The sequence below is a fragment of the Aquila chrysaetos genome, chromosome 12, assembly GCF_900496995.4.
Source record: "Aquila chrysaetos chrysaetos chromosome 12, bAquChr1.4, whole genome shotgun sequence".
NCBI classification, from domain to species: domain Eukaryota; kingdom Metazoa; phylum Chordata; class Aves; order Accipitriformes; family Accipitridae; genus Aquila; species Aquila chrysaetos.
In genome coordinates this window covers 10,229,628-10,253,135 of record NC_044015.1, presented here as the reverse complement: position 1 = coordinate 10,253,135, position 23,508 = coordinate 10,229,628, and the positions used below count along the sequence as shown (strand labels likewise).

Below are 23,508 nucleotides of genomic sequence, written 5' to 3'. Positions count from 1 at the left end.
TTTTTTTTTTTTTTTCCCCTAGTTACTGAGTCGGAAGGATAAAGCCACCTTTGAAAAGTTGGAGTATGTTATGAGTAAAGAAGATAATTACAAAAGGCTTAGAGACTATATCAGCAGCTTGAAGATGACTCCTTGTATTCCCTATTTAGGTAAGTTGAAGTATTTCTAGTGGGAAACACTAATTACACAAACACCATCTTTTGAGCATTCATGATACTTTTTCAATACTTCAGTAAAGAATCTATAGCCACTAGTTGATTCTGGATACTCTGTATATGGCAAGAAATCACTTCACTAGCTTCAGAAAGAAAATACCTATTAAACCTCACAAACACTTCAGGTTTTACATACAGTATCAGTTTTCTAGGAAATTATTTTCCCATATGTTGTATAGATGCACTGATTGGCTTCTGGAGAAGTACTTAAATTGTTATGCCTGCTAGCACTCTTAGAGGTAAGTACTTGACTATTATAGTAATGATGGCTTTCAATTTATGAGAAGCTATAAATCACTAACCTCTGAGATAAATAAATATAGACCTTAGGATTTGGAACATGCTAAAATTTGGAGATATTGCTGCATTTAATTATATTAAGGTGACAAGAGAAACTGGGTTGTTATGACTGACTCAGCTTTATGGAATAATTGAGTAAATGATATTCCTGTGTGTCTGAAAACTAGATAAGTATGTTTAATATGTATTGGTTTTGTTGCCAAGCTAATCCAGTGTTACTTAATGTCTCAGTTTAGCTTGTTTAAAGTGATAAGTGTACTTTTTTTTAATGTACCTTTGATATCATAAGATGTTGGTAGTCACATAAAATTAAGGGAACTTTTACCCATTTTTTTTTCCTTTTCCAGAAAAAAGAGTTGATGTTTTTTCAGATATGAGTTGTTCTTACACCTAAATTCAAGATGACCTCCTGTGGTCACTAAGGCTTATTGAACTGTAATCTCTTTGTTCCTGAAGTTTGATACTTCCTTTGCTCAGCTGGGCTCTTTATCATGATTAATAACTTGAGGGTCGTCTTTACGCTGTGATCTGTGTGTCCGTCACAATATTATTTCAGTTGCTTCATAGCTTGATGTGAGCAACAATACCATCATTCATGTTAGAATCTAGAATGATGCTTCTAAAATGCACATATTCAGGTTTTGCAAAATTGATTGAATTTTACATGCTTTATACTTGAACAGAAAATACTATGCTATGGAGAACCAATAATAATTTTAATGACAAGTAGTCCTATGGAGTTCCTCATTCTGTCTTCATTTTTTGCTTCCCTGTTACATCCCTCCCAGAAACATCATCTGTTCCAACACGATCTTAACAGCTGTTGGTTTCCTGTGTTTTCAAGTGTCCAGATGTTGGTAATTGTGCCTAGAATGGAAGAATCTGCATGAGTGTATTTTGTCTGAAGTGCAGGTGTGAAATTGCTGGTGTGGCATACTATCACATTCTACCTTGTTTGTTGACATAGCTGTTAAAACTAGGCCTGAATTAAAAGGGGCAAAAAAAGAAGCCAAACATAATGTAATGTGATTAAACACGTCATTTTGTAGCTTTCCCGTGATGTGGACATGTATAGTATATGCTTACTGTATATGGTTCTGAAATGCTGTTTCTAGCTTTCCAGATGCTTTTTACCTATATACCATGATTTTTGAAACATGAAGCCAGGCTCAAATTGTTTTCTTGCTGATTATGAAAGTCCCAAGCTAACATGCTGTCAGATATTTTAAAACCTCAAGGTACTCTAACCCTTGCCGTTATGGTCTTCTGATACTTACTGCTGTACAGAGAAATCTTTATGATTTGGTGTATTTTTCTGACACTTTAAAAATACTGCCTTGCTATGTGCAAGTGTATATTTAAAAAAAAAAAAAGTGAAATGTTGGTAAACAATGCTTTAAGTTTTGTTCAGTTACAGATGTTTTCCTTGATACATTAGCAACTTCTTGTCTAACTTTTGCATTAGAATAAGCTTTGGGCTTGATTTGATAGTTTGTTGAAGTGAAATGTATACCTCTCTTCTACTTAGAAATGCTCTTTGCTGTGCCCTGCTGTAGTTAAAGAATGTGTTGTGACCTGGTTTCATATGATATCAATTCTTACTAATGACACGAAGAATGCCCTCAAGCCTTTTTTAATTCTCCAAAGGAATAGCAAATGCCCACTGGTGCATTTGCTCTAAAATTACTTTTGTAAGGTTTAAATAAGTGGCAAAAAGAACAAAATTGCCTTGAAACTACAGTCATGATAAATCTGGATCTGTCTTGGAAGATTGGCTCTTGAGTCCAGTTTTTCTCATTTCATCAAAGCTTTAATCTCCAGTAAGACCTGAGTAGATTTGCAGGAGTGTTATTTCTAGAATTTCCTTCCCAAGGCATTTTTACTAATGTAAGAGTCATATGGAACAGAAGTAACTTAAGTTGCTTGTTTTACTTACTGTTTTAAGCTTACCAGCTATAGGTTATAATTCCTGAAAGGATCTTTTTCTGCTGCTACTTCTGGTGTAAAATCATATTCGGGAGTAGTGCTGCTCCTGGTTTAAAATGTGTAGAAAAGTCTGCCTAAAAGTCTGCCGTTTGAAATTGTGATCATGGCATGTGCTGGAGAGGGGGCTTAATCATAAGGTCCATTTCCTCTCACGGTAAAAGAAGGGGTGAGGTGAGGCTTTCTTCACTGTTGGTGCAGAGATCTTGCAGTTGCCATGCTCCTCTAAAATGCTCTTTAGAAGATTTCAGAGAATCAAGCCTGCCACACAGTTACATTTGCCATTGCAAATCCCCTCTGGAGAAATATTGGTACTGGTTGTGAAGGACCCTGTTTGGAAGGTCATAGGAAAAGTGAGTGTATAAAGGAATTTCAGCTGCGATTTCAAGGGTGAATGTTTTACCTTTCAGAGGTTGCTGGGTTTACCCTTATGCAACCAAATATTGAATGTTGGTGTGGAGTTTTTTTCATGACCGTCTTAGCATTATAAGATAATGCTTAAATGTGTTTTTGTGTAGTCTTTGCAATGGGAATGGAGCCACAGAAGTACAGACTGTTTTCTTATTACCACAGCTCGCTCACTGTGGACAAGATAAAGATGTCCCTCCACATTTAACGGGGGGGGGGGGAAATATATAAATATTTTTCAGTTCCTTGCAGCAGTAAGTGTGATGTGATTCCAGAGCTCTAGAAATGCAAGTGAGAGCAGCACATCATCAGTGTGGACTCAGTAACTTAAATGTGAGTGGTAAGAGTTGTGCAACACCAATAAAAATGTTCAGCATTAGGTCCTCGTTACGCACTGGGGTCCAGTGTTGCATCACCTGGCCAACTAAAGCAGCCAAAACAAATGGGAGCTGTATATGTGTTATATTTCACCTTAGAATAAAAACCCATTCTCAAAGGGAGTCTTATGGAGTTCTGATTAATTTTAGATTGCACAATGAAACAATTGAGCCATATCTTGAGAAGTAAGATTTTTATTTAACTAAGCAGTACTACCTTGTGAAATATTTTCTTATAGCTGTCTTTCAGGAATTATATCCAGAAACAGAAAAGCTGAAAACAGGTTATTGAAGTATTCATCTGATGAATATTCAGCTACTTCAGTGATAATGCTTGCAGTAGACTTTGGAAATATATGTGAAAACTGTGTTTCAGGTTTAGTACAGGTTAAACTTTTTCAAGGTCTGCTTGGTTAAATTTGGACTGGTAGTGCAGGAATGGTAAAAGCTATAGCCTTCATAGACAGACTAGTTATGAATGTCCAGTGCAATAAGCTTGAGGGATGCTCCAGCCTCTTGAAAAAATTTTCTAAAATGAGTGTGAGAGAAAACATTGAACTTACTAATTCATTTACCCTGCTTAGAAAATTCAACCCAAAAGCTAAGAACTGATAGTTACAAGCATTTGAAAGTAGTAAATTATTGTACAGAGTATGAACCAACCTGAAAAAGAGACACTATACTTTCTCTCCTCGTAATCTTAAATTGGCATCTTAATTTTAAGTCTTTCCTTTCGGAGGACAGCATTTGTACAGTCTGAGCTTTCTGGGTATATTTTGTAATAATGTTTAGTTAATGTCATCCTGCAGCTTTAAACTGGGGAAGAATCACTTTTTAGATGTCTAATATATAAGATTTAATTTAAAGTGCAAGCTAATTTTACTTAGGGGTTTCTGCAAAGTACACCTTTCACTGACTGCACTGAATAAACAAACACTGTTTTCGTAGCAGGCAAGAGATTCTTCTCATAAAATAAGATCTCTTCCAAGGAGAGGAAATCTGTCAGTTGAATGACCTAAAGTCGTCAGAAGTGTTCATTAAAGGAACATTTTGAGGGTGCATTTTCAGCTTTTAAATTTACCTCAACTGCTATTCTATCCAGCTACAATAGAAAAAAAAAATAGACTATAGATAGTCTGAATTTTAAGCATTTGCAATTAAAAAGCATTTTATAGGACACTCAATCAATGAGGTCTGTACAATATTTGTACAAACAAATATGCCTTATATGAAGAACAACGTCAGAACTGTAATCTTAAACATTTGTCAGTTAAAATTCTTGGAATTTGGGAATGGAATATGCTGGGACTGATTCCCCATCTACCCACCCACCCCCGCCAACCCCAATTAAATATAGTTGAAACTTGTTGGCTTTGATCTCTGACCAAAGATTTAACTACAACCCTTGCAGCCGTATATTATCAATGGAGCTTTATCTACTCCAGAGAACATGTTTTGAAAGCAGAATGCTATTTTCTGTCCTCTGAATTACAAATGAGGTTTTGCATAGCAATTGATACAGACTGATTTAACATAACAATAATATTATTCTTTTAGCTATTGGGGTTTCTTATGTTAAATAGGGGCAAAGTTCCTTAAAATCCTGAAGGCACATACAAGGTGCCAAACAAATACATCAGTCACAGTTCTGAACAGCATATTTTGTTTGTGTAATATCAAATTAAATTAGGTAAGCTGTATGGCCAAGTATAATTATGAAATAATTGTATATACTAGGAGGAGAGCTTTAGTTTCGAAGACTGGTACCTAAAGTGAACATTTTGTTGTTTCCAATTTTGGAAGTATCTTGTTTTGATGCAATATGTTGTATGGCTTTTGTTAAAGGTTGGAAAAGTATTTCCTAATTAATTTCTTAAATGACGTACTAATTCCAGTGGAAATCTGTTATATAGAAGGTAGAAAACTTAATATAGACAGTATCAGAAGTTGTATACGTGTAGGGGAAAGGAAATGTGTCTGTCATAAGAGTAGTCCGAGTTTGGGGTGGCGGGGAGAATACACTCAGAGCTGATTTCTAATCTTTGTTTTACTATGTCAGGAGAAAGCTGTGTTGGAGGAGAACTTCTAATATTCAGAGTTGGTTCTTCACTAAATTAGTATATGTGAACACTTGTTCAGACCTCATCACTCCTAATTGGAGCAGAGGAGGGGACTCCAAGTGTCAAGTCATGATTTTAATATCAGGACTTTTCGTTTTGCTGTTGAAGTTCAAAGTATCAAGAAATATTTTTGTTTAATTAGGTTGTTTGAATGTGGAGGTTGAAAGTAAAAAAAGTACCAAGCAATTTGGTTGTCCTAAGTGTATCAAGAATTTCATACAATTATTTTTCTCATGTTAGGAACATTTTGCCTAAGTGTTTTACAAAAGGTAGGATATGCAGACCTTAAGGAATTCTCTACACCACTAAGAAATTTTATATTTTACGTTTAATTCACCACTTCATTTTGAAATAATTATTTGTTGCAAAAATCTCTCTCTGCTGGCAAAGCTAGAAAGGCTTCAATTTTTTTGTGTAGCTTCTTGGAGTAAATCTTAAACAGTAATGTGAAGTCAGATTTTCATTGAAAGTAATACCAACATTTTTAAATAAATTGTTAAATAACTAATCAATTTCACATTAAAGCAAGACAATGTCATTTCACATATTTACATTTAAGGATTGAGCTAACCTGAAAAAGCATAAGCTTTTTAAGTGAAAAAGCTTATATCTTGTCATATATCTGGATTTTTTTACCAGCTTTAACGACTGTTTGCATAAAGTATGTTGGGCTTGAACAAAGATAAATATGCTTTGCAAGCACAAACATCTGCTTTTGTGAATGTGTGTTTAAAAAACACTGTCTGTCACAGTAGAAAAGGTTTCTAAAAAAAAAAAAAAAACAAAAAACGAGGGGAACACAACAGGGGAAAAAAAGACAGGAAAACTGTAGACCTGCTTTTTGCAGGGGCAGATTGTGCAAAATAATGATTAAAAAGTAATATTTTATTTTTCTGGAACTCAAGCGCTGAGAAGTTTATACGTGATCACTTGAGCGCTGTGGGATTTTCCTCCTCAGTCTATAGGTCTGATCATCATTTGAACTGCTTTCAAAGAGTAGGAACCTCCACGGTACTCAGCCCAAAATATTCCATCCTGATACTTGCTCCTGTAGTGGCCTCCTCTGTACCACACCCCGTTAAGGTTAGAGTGGGCGCACGCATTGTACCACCAGCCGCCTTTGTGAAAATGAGCACAGTTTCCTGTGGAACAGAAAGAAATGGGTGAACTTCAGTGTTAAAGAGGAGAAATGGAGATTAGCAGACACTTTCATATTCTGGCTTACTCTTAGAGGGAACTGTGAAGTACTTTATAGCTTGTTGTGGTCATAGCAATTGCTGCTTCTACCTAAATTATAAGTTCTGTTATAACAGCAACCATTGCCTGGAGAGGGGATTATTGACACAGTATTTAATGTGACAGCTGAAACCTAAGGTGATCAACTCGTCTCAGACTACCAGCAGTGCTTACCCATGAGCTAACATTCAAGGAACTTGGATTATGTACTGTTTAGAAATACTTCAATGGAAGCAATGTGAGTTGATACAGTCCCAAGCAGCGCGCAGGGCCACAGTTCCACAAAGAGTTGCTTGTAACTTGTGTATTTACTGTTACAGGCTTGTTTAAGAGTTTTCAAGATTTGTCCAGCTTTATGGTTATTGACAGCTGAGAAAAAGCAGTTGAAGTATTACACTCCCCAATCTTTCTTTTACTGCTAAGGCTTTAAGGGGAAGGCTGGAGGAAGAGCGTGGAAGTGAACGAAAAAGCGTCCTTTAAGGAGAATGAAATGACGTGATCTGCCTGTTTCTCAAGTATTGGTACATAACTAAGCCTGTACACAATTGCAGTTCCTTTCATGCTATTCAGAGGCTTTAGTTCATGGTGATTATTGTTATGTGGCCACAGTGCTGCTCTGAGAGATCACCTGGAAAGGTGTTCTGATTGTAGAGAGTCACATGCAAGTGATAAGGATGTCATTGAGCTAAATATAAAGCTTGCTAAAGTGTGCCTGCAATGAGAATTTGAATCTCTGAATGGTGGAGGGGCTTGAAGGGGGGGCCCTGTCAACATGATTTTTACCATAATTGATTTGAAGCATCTTTCAATGGAGTTGTTTTATGAGAATTTAGGTACTTTTTTTAATACTGTATTCTTCTTTTAAAGGTGGTATCACTAATGGAATCTACTGTATTCACTTTTCACATACATAATAAGTTTCCTTACCTGAATACATATCCTTGTCTCTGTCCAGTGTTGTAAATTGCTTTCCATTATGCCATATCATGGAATCGCCTGCGTTTCCTTGGTATGTTCCTAAGCGTAGCCTGTAGAATTCGTTCTCGGGCTCCAGGCGGAAACTGCTGTATTCTGCGTAGACTTTCTTATTGCTCCAGTCCTCTAACTCAATCAATAGTCTGTAATTATCCTGATTGGTAAGCATGTAAATATTTTCTAGTCCCAGCCAGTACTCTCCATCAATGTTTCCAAAACCTTTCTGTACAAAAGATCAGAAGGTGATGTTAGCTTAGTTTTTCTTGTTTGTCAAAAAGCTCATTGGCAGGAGTATTTTAAATCAGTGGAAGCTGGGTGCTGAAAACCTTTAAGCTTCTGAATGACTGCTCAACCCATTCATTTAAATGCTTTATTTTGCTGCACTTGGCCATTTACTCAGTTGGACTGCTAGCCGCAGGAGGTACTAACAGAATCAGTAAGGGTGACAAAACTATCTGTTTTCTGTGATGTCCTCTTCTTTTTAAGATAGAGAGATAGAATAGGGAAACTGAAACAATATATTTCTTGACAAAGCTAAGGGGATCTGTAAGAATGTGTGAATAATGAAATTTAAGGGGGTATATTTCCAGGTTGGAAATGGTATTTATGGATCAACAGTCTCAGTGTTCAAGGTAAATAACTTTTTGTTGCCTTTTAAATGCAACTAGTGTTTTCTTTTTACAGTTAAGTTTAATCACATAATTCATCTGTGCTCTTTACTAGATTTATTGGAAATGAAATACAAAGACTTCTTTCCTTTCAAATCACAGACTACCAGTACAGTAGATGTGAAGTGATATTTCATATCTGCTGTCTACTGTCCCTGAGTAAACCAGTGTTGTTAATGTTTGGTGTTGCAGCTAAGGTAGGTACGTCACCCAGCTATCTGTTACACTTCCTAGTTTCTCAGGTATTCCTACTCCCCTTCTCTGGCCATTGATTATGTAGGACCTATAGTTGACTTCCTGCTTCAAATCACTTTCTGGGGATGTCTCTCTCCAGTAGATAAACAGTCTAGGCTCCTAACTCAAGCTGCAGTTTCACAAGTGGCTTAAGTCGATCTAGCAGCATGCCGCTGCCAAAAATGGTAGCAGTGCTTTTCTCCTGGCTCATGGCCACATTTGCAATACTTCTCTTGCGTCAACATTGTAGCTTTGGAGCCACAGGAGGTGTTGGGAAAGATGTAGAAATGTGGGCATGGGAGACGTCTTTTGTCAGTGGTGCAGGCTTTAGTTTAAAGCCAGTCACAGGGGTCTACCTTCAAGTACTTGAAGTTAGGTTAATAGGAATACCATCTTCAGCCACTGCAGTTTTAATGAGAGATCTCTTGGGGGCAAATTTGCCCAAGCTTTGAGCCATTGTTACACACCAATTATACACTGTTCTACATTTTCTTTACATTATGTTCAAAATATATATGGTTACTTTATAAGACACTCCACAACTGCCTTGTAACATTAAAAAAAACAACCACCCAAAACCCAACCACCTACTTTTCTGAGAAGACTTAAAATAACTGCTACTAAGGAATGATCAACATTTGAATCATTAAATTCCAAGAATGCAAAAAGTGAAAATCCTCATAGTAATTTTTTGTCATTTCCATTTATATATGAGATACTACTTTTTAGATTACTAGTTGAGTTAAATGTGGCTCAGTTCTCTCTTCAGATAGAATGCACATGGCAATTGTAGATCTGTTTAAAGTGAGCACAGCATCATAGGAGAAAACTGTGTCCTATATATATGAAGTCCGCACATAATTATTATTAATATTATTTTAAAAACCTCAACCAGATGGATTTTCAAATTTCCTATCTAGCATGTAATTATTCCAAAGCAGCATGCGTTTGTCATCCTAGGCATTATGGCTTCCACTGCATAATATCACAATAACACACAAGAATGTGTTTCCCTTCACCAGCCCTACATCTTCAGATTTCTAACCTAATTTTAAAGGTAGAAATTATTTCCTTTAATTCATTATTAGGAATGTTTTTAAGTTGAGGCCCTGATCCTGCAAATCTATTAATGTGCTTAAATGAGTAATTCCACTGGCTGAGATTGCTTATTCATAAGGGAGACAATTAAGCTTTTCAAGTACTTACTGTAGTTCTCAGTGTGTTAATAAAAATCATGTGTTTAGTTAGGTCTTTGTAATAAAAGACTTCCCAGTCACTGTCTAGAATAACATGTGTCTCCCCAGTAGTTGTGTTGTGCATTACAAATGCAGGCTATTTCAGACAATAAGTTAGTTCATACAAAGTTAAGTAATGCACTGAGCAAAATAGGATGTTCCCACTGAAATACGTTTGCCTCTGAGGGATGACCACTCTTTTCAATTATCTTTGTTCATAAAATTAATTTCACTAACTCAAGCAGCTATCTATTTCCAACTCCTCAGTGTTTATCATTCCGTTTGCAATGAAGAATTGCATTGGAAATGTTTGCACCATCTTGATTGTGATAGATAATGTCATTGCCACACTGAAATGAAGCAGCTGGTTTTCTGCATTACAGAGTTTACCTTGTAACTGTCCCAGTTCCTGAAAAAGTTGACAGATCCATCTGTCCTCTTCTGAATAACTGCCCATCCTCCAGGGTCCAGGCTATTCTCACACCACAGTTGCATTGGCTCATTACTATTTTCAGGTTTGATCATATAAATCCCGCTGTTGGAATGCCCAGCTTCCTTGGCTTGTTGGCAGTCTTTGAATGGACCTTTTTGAAAAGAAATACTGTAAGCATTCAAGCATGGCTATGCAGCGCACATTGTTCAAAAATAGTTTGTAATGGAAAGTCAGTAATTCAACTGAGGTAAAACTACCATGGAAAACAGTGTAAAAAGTTACTGTCTTAGATTAATTGTGTATATATAAATAAATGTGTCAATATCCTATATATATTTTTTTAAACAAAAACTTCATTTTGCTAAACAGATAATAGACTTTGGTTACCAACACCCAATTTTTAACTTTTTCTACAGTGTCAAAGATTTATACTCTGACTCTTGATATTCAAGAAGTGCATTATGATTTTCATTAACTATTTTCTCCTCTACCTCTTTTACAAAAGGTAGACGTCAATTTACTTCATTGTCCTAGTGTGCCCATTTGAAACTGATGGAAGTTCAAAACAAACCCAAGACACCCAAACAACCCCTCCACACCTGAATAGATAAATAGTTTGTGAGCTGCTGTAAGAAATATTTATTGCCAAAGTCTACAGACATGGAATTTAGTGAAAGAGTATTCTTACACTGCATAACTTTTTTGCCTGTATATACTTATCCAGTTCTGGGATCAGCCTGTTAACAGTGGATAGGAATCTTTTAAGTTTCATGTGTCAGCCTGATGTGGTATGTGTAGATGGATGCTGATGAAGAAAATAAGCAAGCAGTGGAGAAGGACTTTTGAGCAGCTAAAAGGGCTTACATAATTGTTCTCAGGGCTGGGACTCTACAAAAATCCTGTTGCTGTTGATGGTGCTGCTTGAAAGCTCTATTTTAGACCACATGAGTAGTGGTTTTTATAAATACTACTTACAGAAGAGCATCTGGTTATTCTGTAAGAAGCATGCAGCTTACGTATCTCTGAAAACTCTGCCTAGTTTGCCTTTCAATTTTTGGTAGTATTTTTATTTTCTGCTTTTCTATAAAGGATTTATGTTCATGTATCATTACTTCAGTTGATCTAGAGACTGGTTATTTACTAATGAAAAGCAGGATATGTTCTGATGGCTAGTTAGTGGTGGATGTCCTAAATGTATTTGAAAACTCATACTCAGTAAATCTGAAAATAAATTATCTACAGCTGTCCTCTCATTTTAGAGGGCTCATTTTCTTGAATGTACTTGGAATTTCAGGGAAAACTCATCAGTCACAGAAGAAGCTAATGTGCAAAGAAGCATAGAAGACAGTTGAGGTTATTCTTTAATCAAAAGTAGAGATCGAGCGAAAGTGATCTTCATTGCAGATTAGGGTTGTGTGACAAAAGCAAATTGAAAGTTGCACTTTTTAAGATTTTATAGTAGTAGTTGCCAGTTGGATAAGTGTGTAATTAGCAAAGAAATACATAAAGGTTTTCATATTAATTAGAATGTTAAAAGCTTGCGTATCTAATAAAGGTGACTACTTGGAGCTTCTGGCTGTGACAGTGCTACCAAGAATGTTACAGACATTGAGCCATCGTAAGTACAGCTGCATACTGTACTATCAGTATTTGACAATGTTTTTGTCATTCTTGCAGTGCATGCAGTAGTAGCTTAGGAAAGAAGTACTGTCACTTTGGTGTATGCGTGCTTTTTCTCTTGTTCACAATTAAAATTTCCATGTAGATTGTACATGATGCAAAGTCTGTCCAGTGGATAGATAATTTCCTGGGCTAAGTTGGGTCTCCTTCCTTTTCCTTGAACTATCTGAAGTAAATTTGGGTGCTGTATAACTGAACAGGGAGGTTGTTCTAGAAGCATTATTGTAAAGCAATTATTGCATTAGAAAAAGTGTAAACAGACAAGTAGTATATTTTGTAATGTGAACTGAATATTAAGAATAGCTCAATTAGATCTGCTGTGTATTATTTCATGTGACTTCTACTGGAGGAGGAATGGAGGACTCATTTTGCCATGAGAGACCCAAGCAGATGTTTGGAGTGATTTAAAGTAGCTTTTAAGGCAGCCAGAATCGTACTAGTCTGTTTATATAATACACTTTGATCGCTTCTGAAATTCAGCTGGCATTAAGGTCACAGCATGTAACTTGTCTGCTTTTTGATGCTCCAGTTTGTCTATGTGCTTATCATAAGTTAATGTTGTAGTACAGGTAACAGACTTCTGCTCTTAGTGTAAGGAAATCCAATAAATCCCATAACTTCTGATTCCTTGAATCTTTTTTGAGAAGTAAATTCTTTTTTACATGTAATTATTTGAAGTTCACTGCGTAACAACTAATCCATTTCTTGTTCAGTGAAAATGCTGAGATTTGTGAAATGGTGTAAGATTCTCTACAGTGCTGGTATGAGTGGAGGCTCTGGCTAATGAAAAAAGCGTAATTACTCTGTTTAAGATCTTGTTATCTATGTAAGGAATAGGTATCTCGTGCATATCTAGTCTTTTGTAACAATCTGCATACGCTAAGTTGCTGAGACAATTAGTTGTAAGTCAGAAATACTCAGAGAAGATGATCTGTTAAATATCTCACTTCTAAAATTGTGGTTAGATGTATGATTTAGTACAGATCATATTCTGTTGTAAATGAGATGTAGTAGAGGAGGAAATTGATGAAATACTTTTAAGTTGGAAGCTTAATAAAATTATGGCTGAATCCTATTTTAAGATGTTATCTTGAGCAGATGATATAGAAGCTGTGCTTGTGTGAGCTTCATATAGAGGATTTTTTGGACAATAGTAAAGGAAAATTCCAAAAAAACCCAGAGATAATAACTGGGCGTTGTGTTGCAATTTAGAAGTTTTGTTTCTGATGACTGATATTCTACCAGCTGTAGCAATTCTTAACCCTCATTTTCCCAAGGCACTGCAAGAAACACTTAAACTTCAAACTCAAGAATCTAGTATTAAATAAAGGAAGTTGAATAATGTTAAAATAAATTTCCCAAGATTTATTTGTGTTCCCTTGCAAAAATGGATTCAAACTCTGAACTTTTAGGGGTAAAGGGGTTAGTGAAAACCATGGCAGATAATTTAGGGGAAAATGTTTAGTGCTATTGCTTCCTGTTGTATGTACAGCAGAGAGAGAAAAAGATGCATTTATAACAAAAGCCTTGAAGCATGGGTCTTCTGGGAAACAGGAAGTCGATGTTTTTTAGAATTATACTTTTGCTGTCTGACCAGACATTTATGTAATGCTTTTTATATTAGCTGTTTCCTTTGTGTCATGAAGTGTGATTTAAATTCTCATGACATCTGGCATTTTACTTGGGCTTGTGCTAGAATTTTTTGCAGACCCTGAATAAAAATAGTTACTCTTTACATCAGCAGCTAGTTGTTTGTAATGCTGTAGAACAGTCACAAATAAATGTTTGTCTTCATCTTAGGAACCAAGTTGAACTTCCAACTGTGACTAAAAAATTTGAAAGAAAAAAAAACCAAAACCACACAACTCAAAGAACCCAAACGCACAAAAAAAAACCCCAAGCAAACCTTTTGCTGTGCAAGCTAACAGAAGACAAGAGCAAGTGTTTGAATGGATGTCTGAGAAACTTTTCCTGAATCCTTAATTTTTTTTAATCACAGTTCTATCAAAATTTTAATAAAGTGAGAATTGTGATAGAATTCAGGGCAGCTCAGAAGTAGTTAATTTTCTTGTCACTGGTTTTGTTTCAAGTGATAAATGAATTTATCTAATGACCTGAAGAATCAAACACATGAAGATGTGATGCAGTCTCTTGAATGTATTTTCATAATAGTTATGGTATTAGTTGAACTTGCCATCCTCTACTGACATCAAATTACTGGGAGTGCAGTTACTCATTTTAAATTTTCAAAGCTGCCTGCATCTAATTGGATCCAGCCTTGATTCAGTTATCCTTTCAAACTTGTCTTACTCTCTTGACTATTTCAACCAAACACTTAGAGACTTATTGCACGACTGTGTTGGTGGATTTAGATGTTCATTTTAAAGCAGCTCAGAATAGGAGTAGTAAAATTCTTCTAGCAGCGTTAACTTCTGGCAAATGAGTATGTCTAAGTATAAAGGAGAACTACTTAAAATTACTTCATTTATTTAAGATTAATTAGCTTCTCTTATTCACCATTGCTAGTTACTGTAACATGCAGCTAGTAGGCATCTTCAAGGAAACAGGGCTAAATACTAGGAAGTATATGCTAATAATGATTTTTCATTCCCATAAGTCAAACCCAGCTGGAGACAAAAACCCCAATACTTCGTGACTCAAAGGCATAAGTTCTTCAGATTGAATTTCTGAGTATCAGCTATTTCAACAAATTCTCTTATGCAGCTATAGCTTAAGAATTAGACTATTTGGTAAACTAAAGCTTTCCGAGGCGGGGGGGGGATGGAGAAATTCAGAATCAGGAGCAAGGGCTAGCTGTACCAGATACTTTAAGTTCTTCATTATGTGTCTATAGCCAGAACAGTTTCCCTCTGAAACAGAGAAATCTCAGGTTAGATAAACAGTGATAGTTAACTCACCTTCATTAATTAAAGCCAGTGGTGGTACTCTGAAAGGACTCTTTGTAGGAGAAGTAGCTGGATCAGGTGGTGGCCTTACATCTCTGTCTCTAGGATAACCCGGGTCTCGCTGTATCTCGTTACCGCCCAGAAGAACGGGAGTGTATGGCTGGCTGTTAGGAATGTGCTGTGGCACAACTTGAACAAGAGGCGGAGACCCATGGGTGTCCTGTCGCGAGAAGATTCTCAAGCACTGCTCTTCCAGCAGTGAGATAGTCACAGACTGATTATTTACAAGATCAGTTAGCGCTGCGTATTTTACTTCAAGCTCCTTGTATTTTGTTGCCATCTTCAACATTTCTGTTGTAACATTAAGGACTTTGTTTTCCAGTTGGGAAAGCTCAAGTGAGTTATCACGCTTTCGAATTATCTCATGCAAGAGTTGCATATAGAGTTGGGTGACCCGAGAGTTCATGTTACGACTTTCTTTCCTCAGTAATTTTACTTCATTGACAATGTTTCCATCCACATCCACTACCAATTGCAAAATGTCAATCTCCCGCTTTTGCTTGGAAAGCACATCCTTCAAGTTCTCTATGTCCATTCTTGTGACTTCATCTTTTCTGTTACCAGTACCTGGTCCATTAGTATTCACACAAATTGGCCCTGTGATTTTTTGTTCTGGGACCAAGAATGTGTAACCACATTTCTTGCCTTCCTCTCCATTGTCTGCTGAACGAGGGTGCCTCCGTTGGGATGTTTTATTAGGCGTAGATTGTTCTGTACAGCGCCCAATAGACAACAGCAGGAACAATAGTACACCCAAAGTCCATTTAAATATCTTCATTTTAAAGCAAGTATGATGGCTGTCAGAAGAGACTATTGAACAGATAAAAGATAAAATAATTAAATTAGAGCCATAGCTAAGGCTCCTGTACTGCTTAAACAGCCTAAACTGATGGGTTTGCCGTGCTTACGTGTATGTAGACAAGTCTTTGGAATATGTTACTTGGAGTTAGATTCCATTAGATTAGCTTCAAAAAATAGCTTTCTATTTTGAGCAGCAAACCCTAAAATTTAGATACTGGATTTAGTAGAGAAGTTGTTGCAATGGATACATTTTCAGAAACAATGTTCTTCTTAGATTATGTATTATGCTTTCATTATAAAATTGACTGCTCAGATGTGTACTTACTGCAATTGAACGCACAAGGTTATAGAACGTACAGAGTGCTTGCATAATATCTTCATGGAAGGGAAGTAAGGAGACAGTGATAGTATTTTCAAAAATATTTATATAGATTTTGGAATTTGGATTATATAAGCCTTTCTGGTCCTCTTTTAGCTTTATATATGATATGTAGATATATAATCTGTTAAATACTATATACATACCTATTAATATATACACACATTTTTCAAATTTAATATATTCACATATATATTAGACTTGAAAAATAAACACATATCTAACACTATTTTTGGACATTAGTGTTAGGAGATTAGTGTAAGGTAGTTGTCTTAAACATAGAAAATCACATATTCAAGTAACTTTAAATTTGTAAGGAAAGCCTATAATGCTGTTAGCTCTGCATGTGTGTCCCTACTTAGTCGCCTTTTGACATAAACATTTAAAATTGTTGTCACACTATTTTTTTTATATTTGAGAACATTTTTGCTCAAATAACACTGAAGCATCAGGTGTTATCGCTATAAATACCATACTGAAGTGTTCCATTCATCTTTTAAAGAAAATAAAGTATTTCTTTTATCTTCATGTAAAGAATTAAAATGCAATGATAAAGACCCAAGAATGTTCTTAGCGAGACCTGTTTTTAACTTTATTTTTTTATGCATTTGAGATGATAAAGAAAGGTAGCACTTAAATCAGGAAAAAAACCTCATGTTTCATGTTTTGTTTTGCTTTGTCAAGCAGATCACTCTCCTTATCTCAGCTGTTGATCTGGCTTTCCTTTCCATGCTACTGTTAACAGTTGTACAAGGCCTTGTACAGTGGCCTTTGCATAGATACGAAAAGAAATGAAGTAAAACCAGAGATAGTTAATTTTCATGCTGTTCCTGTCAAGTTTAAGTGCATTTAGCAATCCTGAAACAGTCACCCTGAAGGAGACACAGACCTGTGCTGCTTCCTTTACATTCACTTTTACAAATGATAAGGTGACTTTTGTGTCGGGTCACTTCTCCCAGTTCTGTAACTGGCTTTAAGATTATTGCCACAAATGCTGTCTGCGCAATCTCAGAGTAAATGTATCAAGTCTTTATTTGTTGTTTTCACTAAGAGCAGTGGTTGCAAATTTCAAACCATGCTGTACATGCAGTCAGGAATTATATCGAAGAATCTCAATCAAATGTTCCACTGTTGCCTGAAAAGAACTTTTTCTTTGGCTGACAGTTGTATTGCAAGCCCTACTTCTGGGAGGGGAAGAAAACACTTGCTTTTAACACATATTGAAAATCATTTCTTACCCTACATAAATGGAGGGAATACATAACAGTTTGAGAAAGCTTGTATTTAAAAACTTATTTCTGTATGTTTTACTGTTAGTATGTAGTAATAAGTATTTTGGTGTCTACTAGTAAATGCTTTTTTTCAAAAACAGAACTTGATTAAAAGTTTTGTGAATATTTTCCTGCTGAAAGTGTAATTTCTGTTTAAAAATAAAAAGGTAGGAAAAAGGATTACTTTTCTCCAGAGCTAATTGTGTATTTTTCTTTGGTAATTTCAGGCATTTAAAATGTTAATCACTTGAACAGTGCTCAAAGTTAGAAGTTCATTAGGTTAAATTCTCACATGGATCATGGTAAACACATGGGAAACAGGTCTGTGTGTGGTTTCTAACTTGACAAGGATGAGCTGAACTAATTGGCTGAAGTTAGAAACCTCTTCACATCTCCTAAATTATTTTTGAATACGTTTATGTTCAGTGTTTGCAGATGCAGGGAAAGTGACTTCATGGCATATGGTTAAGGATGAAGCCATAGTACAAGTCCAGTATTTTACTATTTCACAGTATATAATAGCTACTTCATAGTCCAAAAAGGTGAATAGCACTTTAGTTCTTGGTAGTTTTTAAAGACCCTATACAGTTACTTAAGTAATGAATGGCTGGGGGTTTTCCCCACAGCAGCACATTTTTCCCCTGAAATACATTAAAACTTAAATGAATCTTTCAAAACGAAACATTTTGCACTGCAGCCCACTTTCTGAACATGTATTCTGATGCAGTCTGCTTTCTGCTTTTCTTTTAATATTATATGTGTTCATTTTGAACTTTTACACTTATGTGGTAAAGTTAGAAGTTCTGTGTCTACATATGTGCTATCAGGCCACAAAGTGGTCTAATATAGCATAACCAAATGCAACAGCTGCATAAGATTATGCCCTAGAACTTTGAAATAATTCAAATGTCCTGTATTAAACTGAGACATTGAGATAAGCAGAGATGAGTTCCTTCTGAGAATCTACCTGGTAGGGAACATATATGCTTCCATGGAAATTTTGATATTGAAAAAATTAAATGTCTTACAATGTTGCTTGACATGTTTGAGCAGCTTAATGCCTAACTTGTTATACAATAATAGGTTCTGAGTAAGATATTTAGCTGGAGTTCTAATCAGCTTAGAAGGAAATTAAAATACTGTTTCAGAAATTTCCTGATGTTCTGGGCAAGCAGCTTAAAAAAATATAAACTGTTTATCCAGAGTATCACAGAATGATAGCCTAATATGTAAGACCCAAAAATGACAAATATTAGAGTTGGGAAATAGTTTTATTTTTTTAATCAGACATATCATGTCACAAGTTCCCAGGTTTAGATGTTTAGGTAGTGTCATAGCTGTTATGAGATAAAGCAGTTGAGGCTCAGGGATCAGTTTAGACAGAACCACGGTCTCAAACCCTTCCTGCAAGTCTAGAATTGCTTGTGGTGAGTGGGGCTGCTGAAATACCTGAATGCAGACCTTGGAAATGAAGTGTGAGAGATTGAGATTACAGATACTATTGCTTTAAAATACATTATTTAACTCTTTATGAACTGTCATGCTCTTTTAAATTAGAATAGACTGTCACTTCACTTGGTTGTGTCATGTTTCTGTGTCACCCAGTTTTGGGTCTCAGATTCCTGTAGAAGTTGTATTACGTATGTTCTGGCATGCTGATGTTTTATTGCTTCTGGAGGAGAAAATGTGCATCTATTCATAGCAACACAAACTTCATCATCGTCTTGTCAGAAATACTCAGAGCTGTGGATAGGGCTTCAATACCATTTTACATTTAATGCCATTCCTTTTCTTCTGCTTGCTTTCTTTTTCCAGGCTGATCCCAATTTAAAAAAACAACTTTTTTCCAAAATTAGTCAATTTATTACTTTTAAGGGTTCAAAGGAACAAAATTCCAATTTAAAAGAGCAAAATCAACCATTAACTACTAATTTTAACTTTCACTGACAAGCTACTATAATGTGAGCTGTGTTACCCCCAAAAACATTGTATGACTTACAAATATTAGAGTTGCAGGGATGAAGAAGTGAGGAAGCTAGCATGTATTTAGCATTTTTTAACTTTCTACACAACAAACTATTTGTTCTTTGTTGTACTGCTGTGACTCTCACGTTCAGCAGGATGTAGAATTCAGAGACCCACAACACAAATTAGAATCTGTTCTTTCAGAGCTGACGAAGACTGCTTCTCCCTGGGCAGCGTAGGTTGTTACGACTGAGTGTAATGGAAATGTTGCAGGTAAATGGGAGTATAGGATTCCCTTTGTATGGAAAGTGCAGTATCAGTACATATCTTTATTCAGAATATTTATTAAAAGAATATGGTCAAATGATAAATACCAATGGTGCTCTCTTATAAACCTCCATTTATGAACGTGTAAAACAGGAAGAGAAACAGACAGGGGTTTTTTGAGAAAGCAAATGATAATACTGAGAATAAAGATCCTCTGAACATGATACCAGTTAGTCTGAAAGCTCTGTTATTAATGTTATACATACTGCATTTTCTGTTAAGCTTTGTCTAAGCAGCTAAAATCAATAAAACCATCTATGTTCCCCTATCTCTACACAGAATAAGTAGATATTTTTGTTGATTTTTTATTTTTATTTTTTTTAAGCTTAAAACTGTGTCCGTAACATTGGAAGTAATACTGATGTGGGGAAGACACTCTTACTATAGGAGAAATGTTCACATGGATTTTTGATATATCTGTGTAGTTCAGTAAGTTACTTTCCCCTATATCAACAAGTGCTTTTCCAGCAAGTCACTCTGCTGAAATAACAGGATTACTTTCAATTGTATTGACTGGGATCCAGGAATAATACATTCTTGGTTATTGTTAGTCAGATACATGATGTATTGAGTCACAGAAATCAGCTTCTCTGAGATTAGTGGGAATCCGATTCCTTTGAGGAAAGGCAATCTAAAAATCTCCAGGGGGTTTCGAAGTAGTCATTGAAAATGTGTCACTTTTAGAAATTATAGATTCTTAGAAATTCTCTGCAGAAGAGACTTGTCAATCTTGTCATACTAGATACCCTGAAAACACAGCAAAAATATCATAACATTTCCAGATTTTTTGGTGAAGTTTTTTTTATGTGAGGGTTCCTTTACATTTTTTTGCAGCCATTGTGTGTGTGTTTGCACCATTTTAACAGGCAGATACAATGGAGGGTGCATTTTGCATTTGTAAGTGTTTAGGGGCTCCAGAATTCTCTGTAAAACAGATACTGAAGAGATTAAGCATCTAGTGATGTTTGCTATGGGAAATATTGCTTCATTCATTGGTATATGAATTTTAAGGACCAGACTAAGAGGGCACATTACGAAAAACAAACTAAGCCCAGTAAAACAATAATTAAGACCTGATAAAGCCATGTAGTTACTGGCAAAAGTTTAAAGGTTCAGAATTTCCATTCTTCAAAATAAATCCCTGTAAAACTTTAAATGACATGTTTTTCCATCATACTTCAGACCATTCTTGTGGCAACAGCATAATATTAGTATTCCGTTATTTAAAGTAAACATTTCAAAATTTGAACTCTGAAGACAGCAAAGGAGAAAGAGTTAAAACCTTGCACATAGCCAGTTTATTGCTTTAAAATTATTGACTCAGCTGTTTTCATTTGTGAAAGATTTAGGAGTTGTTCTAAGCAGCATAAATCAAAACCTTGGCTGATCATGAATGAATGGAGACCGGTGTCCAAAGCACACAATGTAGGCTTCAAATGGGGTTTTTGTTGTTGTTGAGATTGTTCTCTTTAATATGTAAAGAAGCACAAAAGGATAGTAAGAAAAAGGGCTCAAGAACTTGGAAAGGATCCATCTTTCTTGTTTGTCAAGACTGCTTCAGACTTTTTTTCCTCCCATAGCTACTAAATCTTAATTAAGTTTGCTTTCTGTAACACTTGGTCTCTTTTAGCATCACCCTCTTCAGTCTCTCTTAATGTGTCAGACATTTCTGAGAGTTTGCTAATACAAATACGTAACTTAAATTCTTTTCCATTGTTCTGGATTATTCACCGTATTTTAATTTCCAAGTCAGCATGAAGAAAGGCAAAAAGTAGAAGATTATGTATTAGCAACTCTTTCTTGGTTTTTATCAGTACTTTTGTCTTCTGTTTGTAAACACCTTTCTTGTTTTAATCCTTGACTTGGAACTGCATCCTTCCCCCTCCTTCCCTGCAAAGAACTGTAACAAAACCTTCTATTTTCCACTTTATTAATACAGTGTTGCATTTCATGTTTATGAAATGAATCTTTATCTAGAAACAAACTGCTGTTCAACTGAGGTACAATTAACTTCCTCATCATTAAACAAATTATTAAAGGAAGAGATTAGTGCCTGTTGCAGGAATGTCTTTGGATTTTCAGCTGCACAATTGTTTGTGCTACAAACTTGATTATATTCTGAATCAACGTATGACTCGGGTTTCTTGGTTGGTTGTACAACTTGGACTAATTCTACTGCTCAAAAGTACCATAAATAAAAATTTAGTTGAAACAATATACAGTGATTGCTACTTACAGATGTGCATTGATTTACTTGGGACTTTTTACAGTGGTTTTATTGAGGTATCCATTTTCTCATCCTAGTAAGGCTAGGTCTATGCTCTGGTGTTGGGTGAAATCCAACTTCCCTGAAATTGATAGGATTTTTGGCTTTTGCTTTCTAGTATGATCAGAATTTCACATTAATATGTTCACAATACCCAAATTACATGCATAGCAAAGAATCTGGTAGTACTAATTTTCTGTAACCGTAGATAACAGAATCTACAGAAAACTTACAGCTAAACAACTGAAACTTGTTCATCCTTACAACTGGAATGAGTTAGTCTCTGCTCTTATGCAGAGCACTCCTTAATTCTTCCCAAGTTTCCAAAGTCTACCAAATGCCACAAAAGTGAGTTTTATATTTTAGTTGTCAAATTTTTCTCAGGCTGAGAGAGATTTGTTTCTTCACAATTGTATGTTGAGGGCGATGTCTGTAGAATTCACAAATAGCTCAAAATTAAGCTTGCAAGTAAGAATAACTTTAAAACTTACCAAGAAAAAAAAAATCTTGCAGCTGTTTTGCTTCTGTGGTAGATGGAAAATCCAGAGGCCAAGTTGCTTTTTCTTCCTATATTACCCGATGCTGTGGATTGTTAATCTGCAGTTGGAGTTGAAAACTGCTTTTGTCTTTCTCTGTTAGATCCAAGCTGTTTTGAGGAATTGGGTTTCTCCATACGATAATCAAGCTAATTAATCATTGAAAAAGAAGAAAAAGTAATGTTCCAGTATGTGTTATTCCAGAAGAGAGAAAGAAATGTTTTTTGAAACTGCAGTGTTTTATGCTCACATGCAGAAGTGCACTAACTAGCTACAGCTGACCCAGATTCCATATACATCACTTTTGGACAGTTTTTTTTAAACACACACTCGACTTAGACGTTCAGCCCACCTATGATGTCATCGCGAACACACTGAGAGCAGAAGAAACTCCTCCTTCGGATTTCCTATCCATACCCTCCAGAAAAGGAGGGGGTAGGGAGGCTGAGAAGTTAGGAACAAGGAAAGATTGTTTGCCAGTAGAAGGGAGGGTACCATATGGCAACAGACTGTGCAAGAGTTCAGCAGGCAATTACAAATCAAACATTTTTACTACGCTGACTAAAGATGCCTTTCAAGTTATTACAGTACTGGGCTTCATTTAGAAGAAAGATTCTTTCAGGCTGATAAAACTCGATTTGTGTTGCTGGGAATAAAAGGGGCAGCCTGGCTGGATACAACAGGAAAAATGAACCATTTATAGTCTAGAAGAATGTTCAACAGAATGTCGCATTCAATTCTTGACGTTCACTTAATAAGAAACAGTTCCAGTTGTTAAATGCATGAAGTCTCTGATACATGTGGAAAATGTTAAAACTGTGTGTGTGATGGTTTTGGGTAGGTATCAGAATATTTGATAATATCTGACTGGTGTTAAAAGTAGCAAAAGCCTCAGAGATTATGCTCTGTGAGGAATGCAGAATACTGTTTTTAGTTCTGTCAATAGTCAGCCAGCACTTAAGTGCATTCAATTTCTTCACAAAGCATGTGCCAATTACATTTGAAAGAGAATTACCCTAGTATGCTTTCAAAATTATTGTAGACTTCATAGAAATGCATTGAATAAGTTTAGAGAACAGCTGTCGACAGAAGAGTTCTTGATTTAGCTGAAAAAAAAAAAAATCAGTGCTTAA

General features: G+C 35.8%; 2 protein-coding genes across 9 annotated transcripts in view; one reads left to right on the top strand and one right to left on the bottom strand.

Moving 5' to 3' along the window:
• RALGPS2 (Ral GEF with PH domain and SH3 binding motif 2) overlaps nt 1-23,508 on the top strand; it is a 128,788-nt gene that overhangs the window by 67,459 nt on the left and 37,821 nt on the right. For all 8 annotated transcript variants that reach the window (XM_041127778.1, XM_041127777.1, XM_041127774.1 and 5 more), the window contains one exon: nt 23-149. In XM_041127778.1, coding sequence (XP_040983712.1) covers nt 23-149 — 127 coding nt within the window. The remainder of the gene's footprint in view (nt 1-22; nt 150-23,508) is intronic.
• Nucleotides 3,463-22,679, bottom strand: ANGPTL1 (angiopoietin like 1). Its single transcript, XM_030031961.1, has 5 exons — nt 22,331-22,679; nt 14,783-15,640; nt 10,142-10,335; nt 7,567-7,837; nt 3,463-6,545 (listed from the first exon to the last, which is right to left on the bottom strand). Exons 2-5 carry the CDS (start codon nt 15,606-15,608, stop codon nt 6,358-6,360), a joined length of 1,479 nt encoding a protein of 492 aa, XP_029887821.1. The 5' UTR covers nt 15,609-15,640; nt 22,331-22,679; the 3' UTR covers nt 3,463-6,357.

Excerpts from the sequence above, each read along its gene's own strand:
- ANGPTL1 (XM_030031961.1), bottom strand. The coding sequence starts at position 15,608 with ATGAAGATATTTAAATGGACTTTGGGTGTACTATTGTTCCTGCTGTTG. Across the intron at positions 10,336-14,782 it reads ACTGGCTTTAATTAATGAAG|GTCCATTCAAAGACTGCCAA; the intron begins GTGAGTTAACTA and ends CTTTTCAAAAAG. Across the intron at positions 7,838-10,141 it reads GGAACTGGGACAGTTACAAG|AAAGGTTTTGGAAACATTGA; the intron begins GTAAACTCTGTA and ends TCTTTTGTACAG.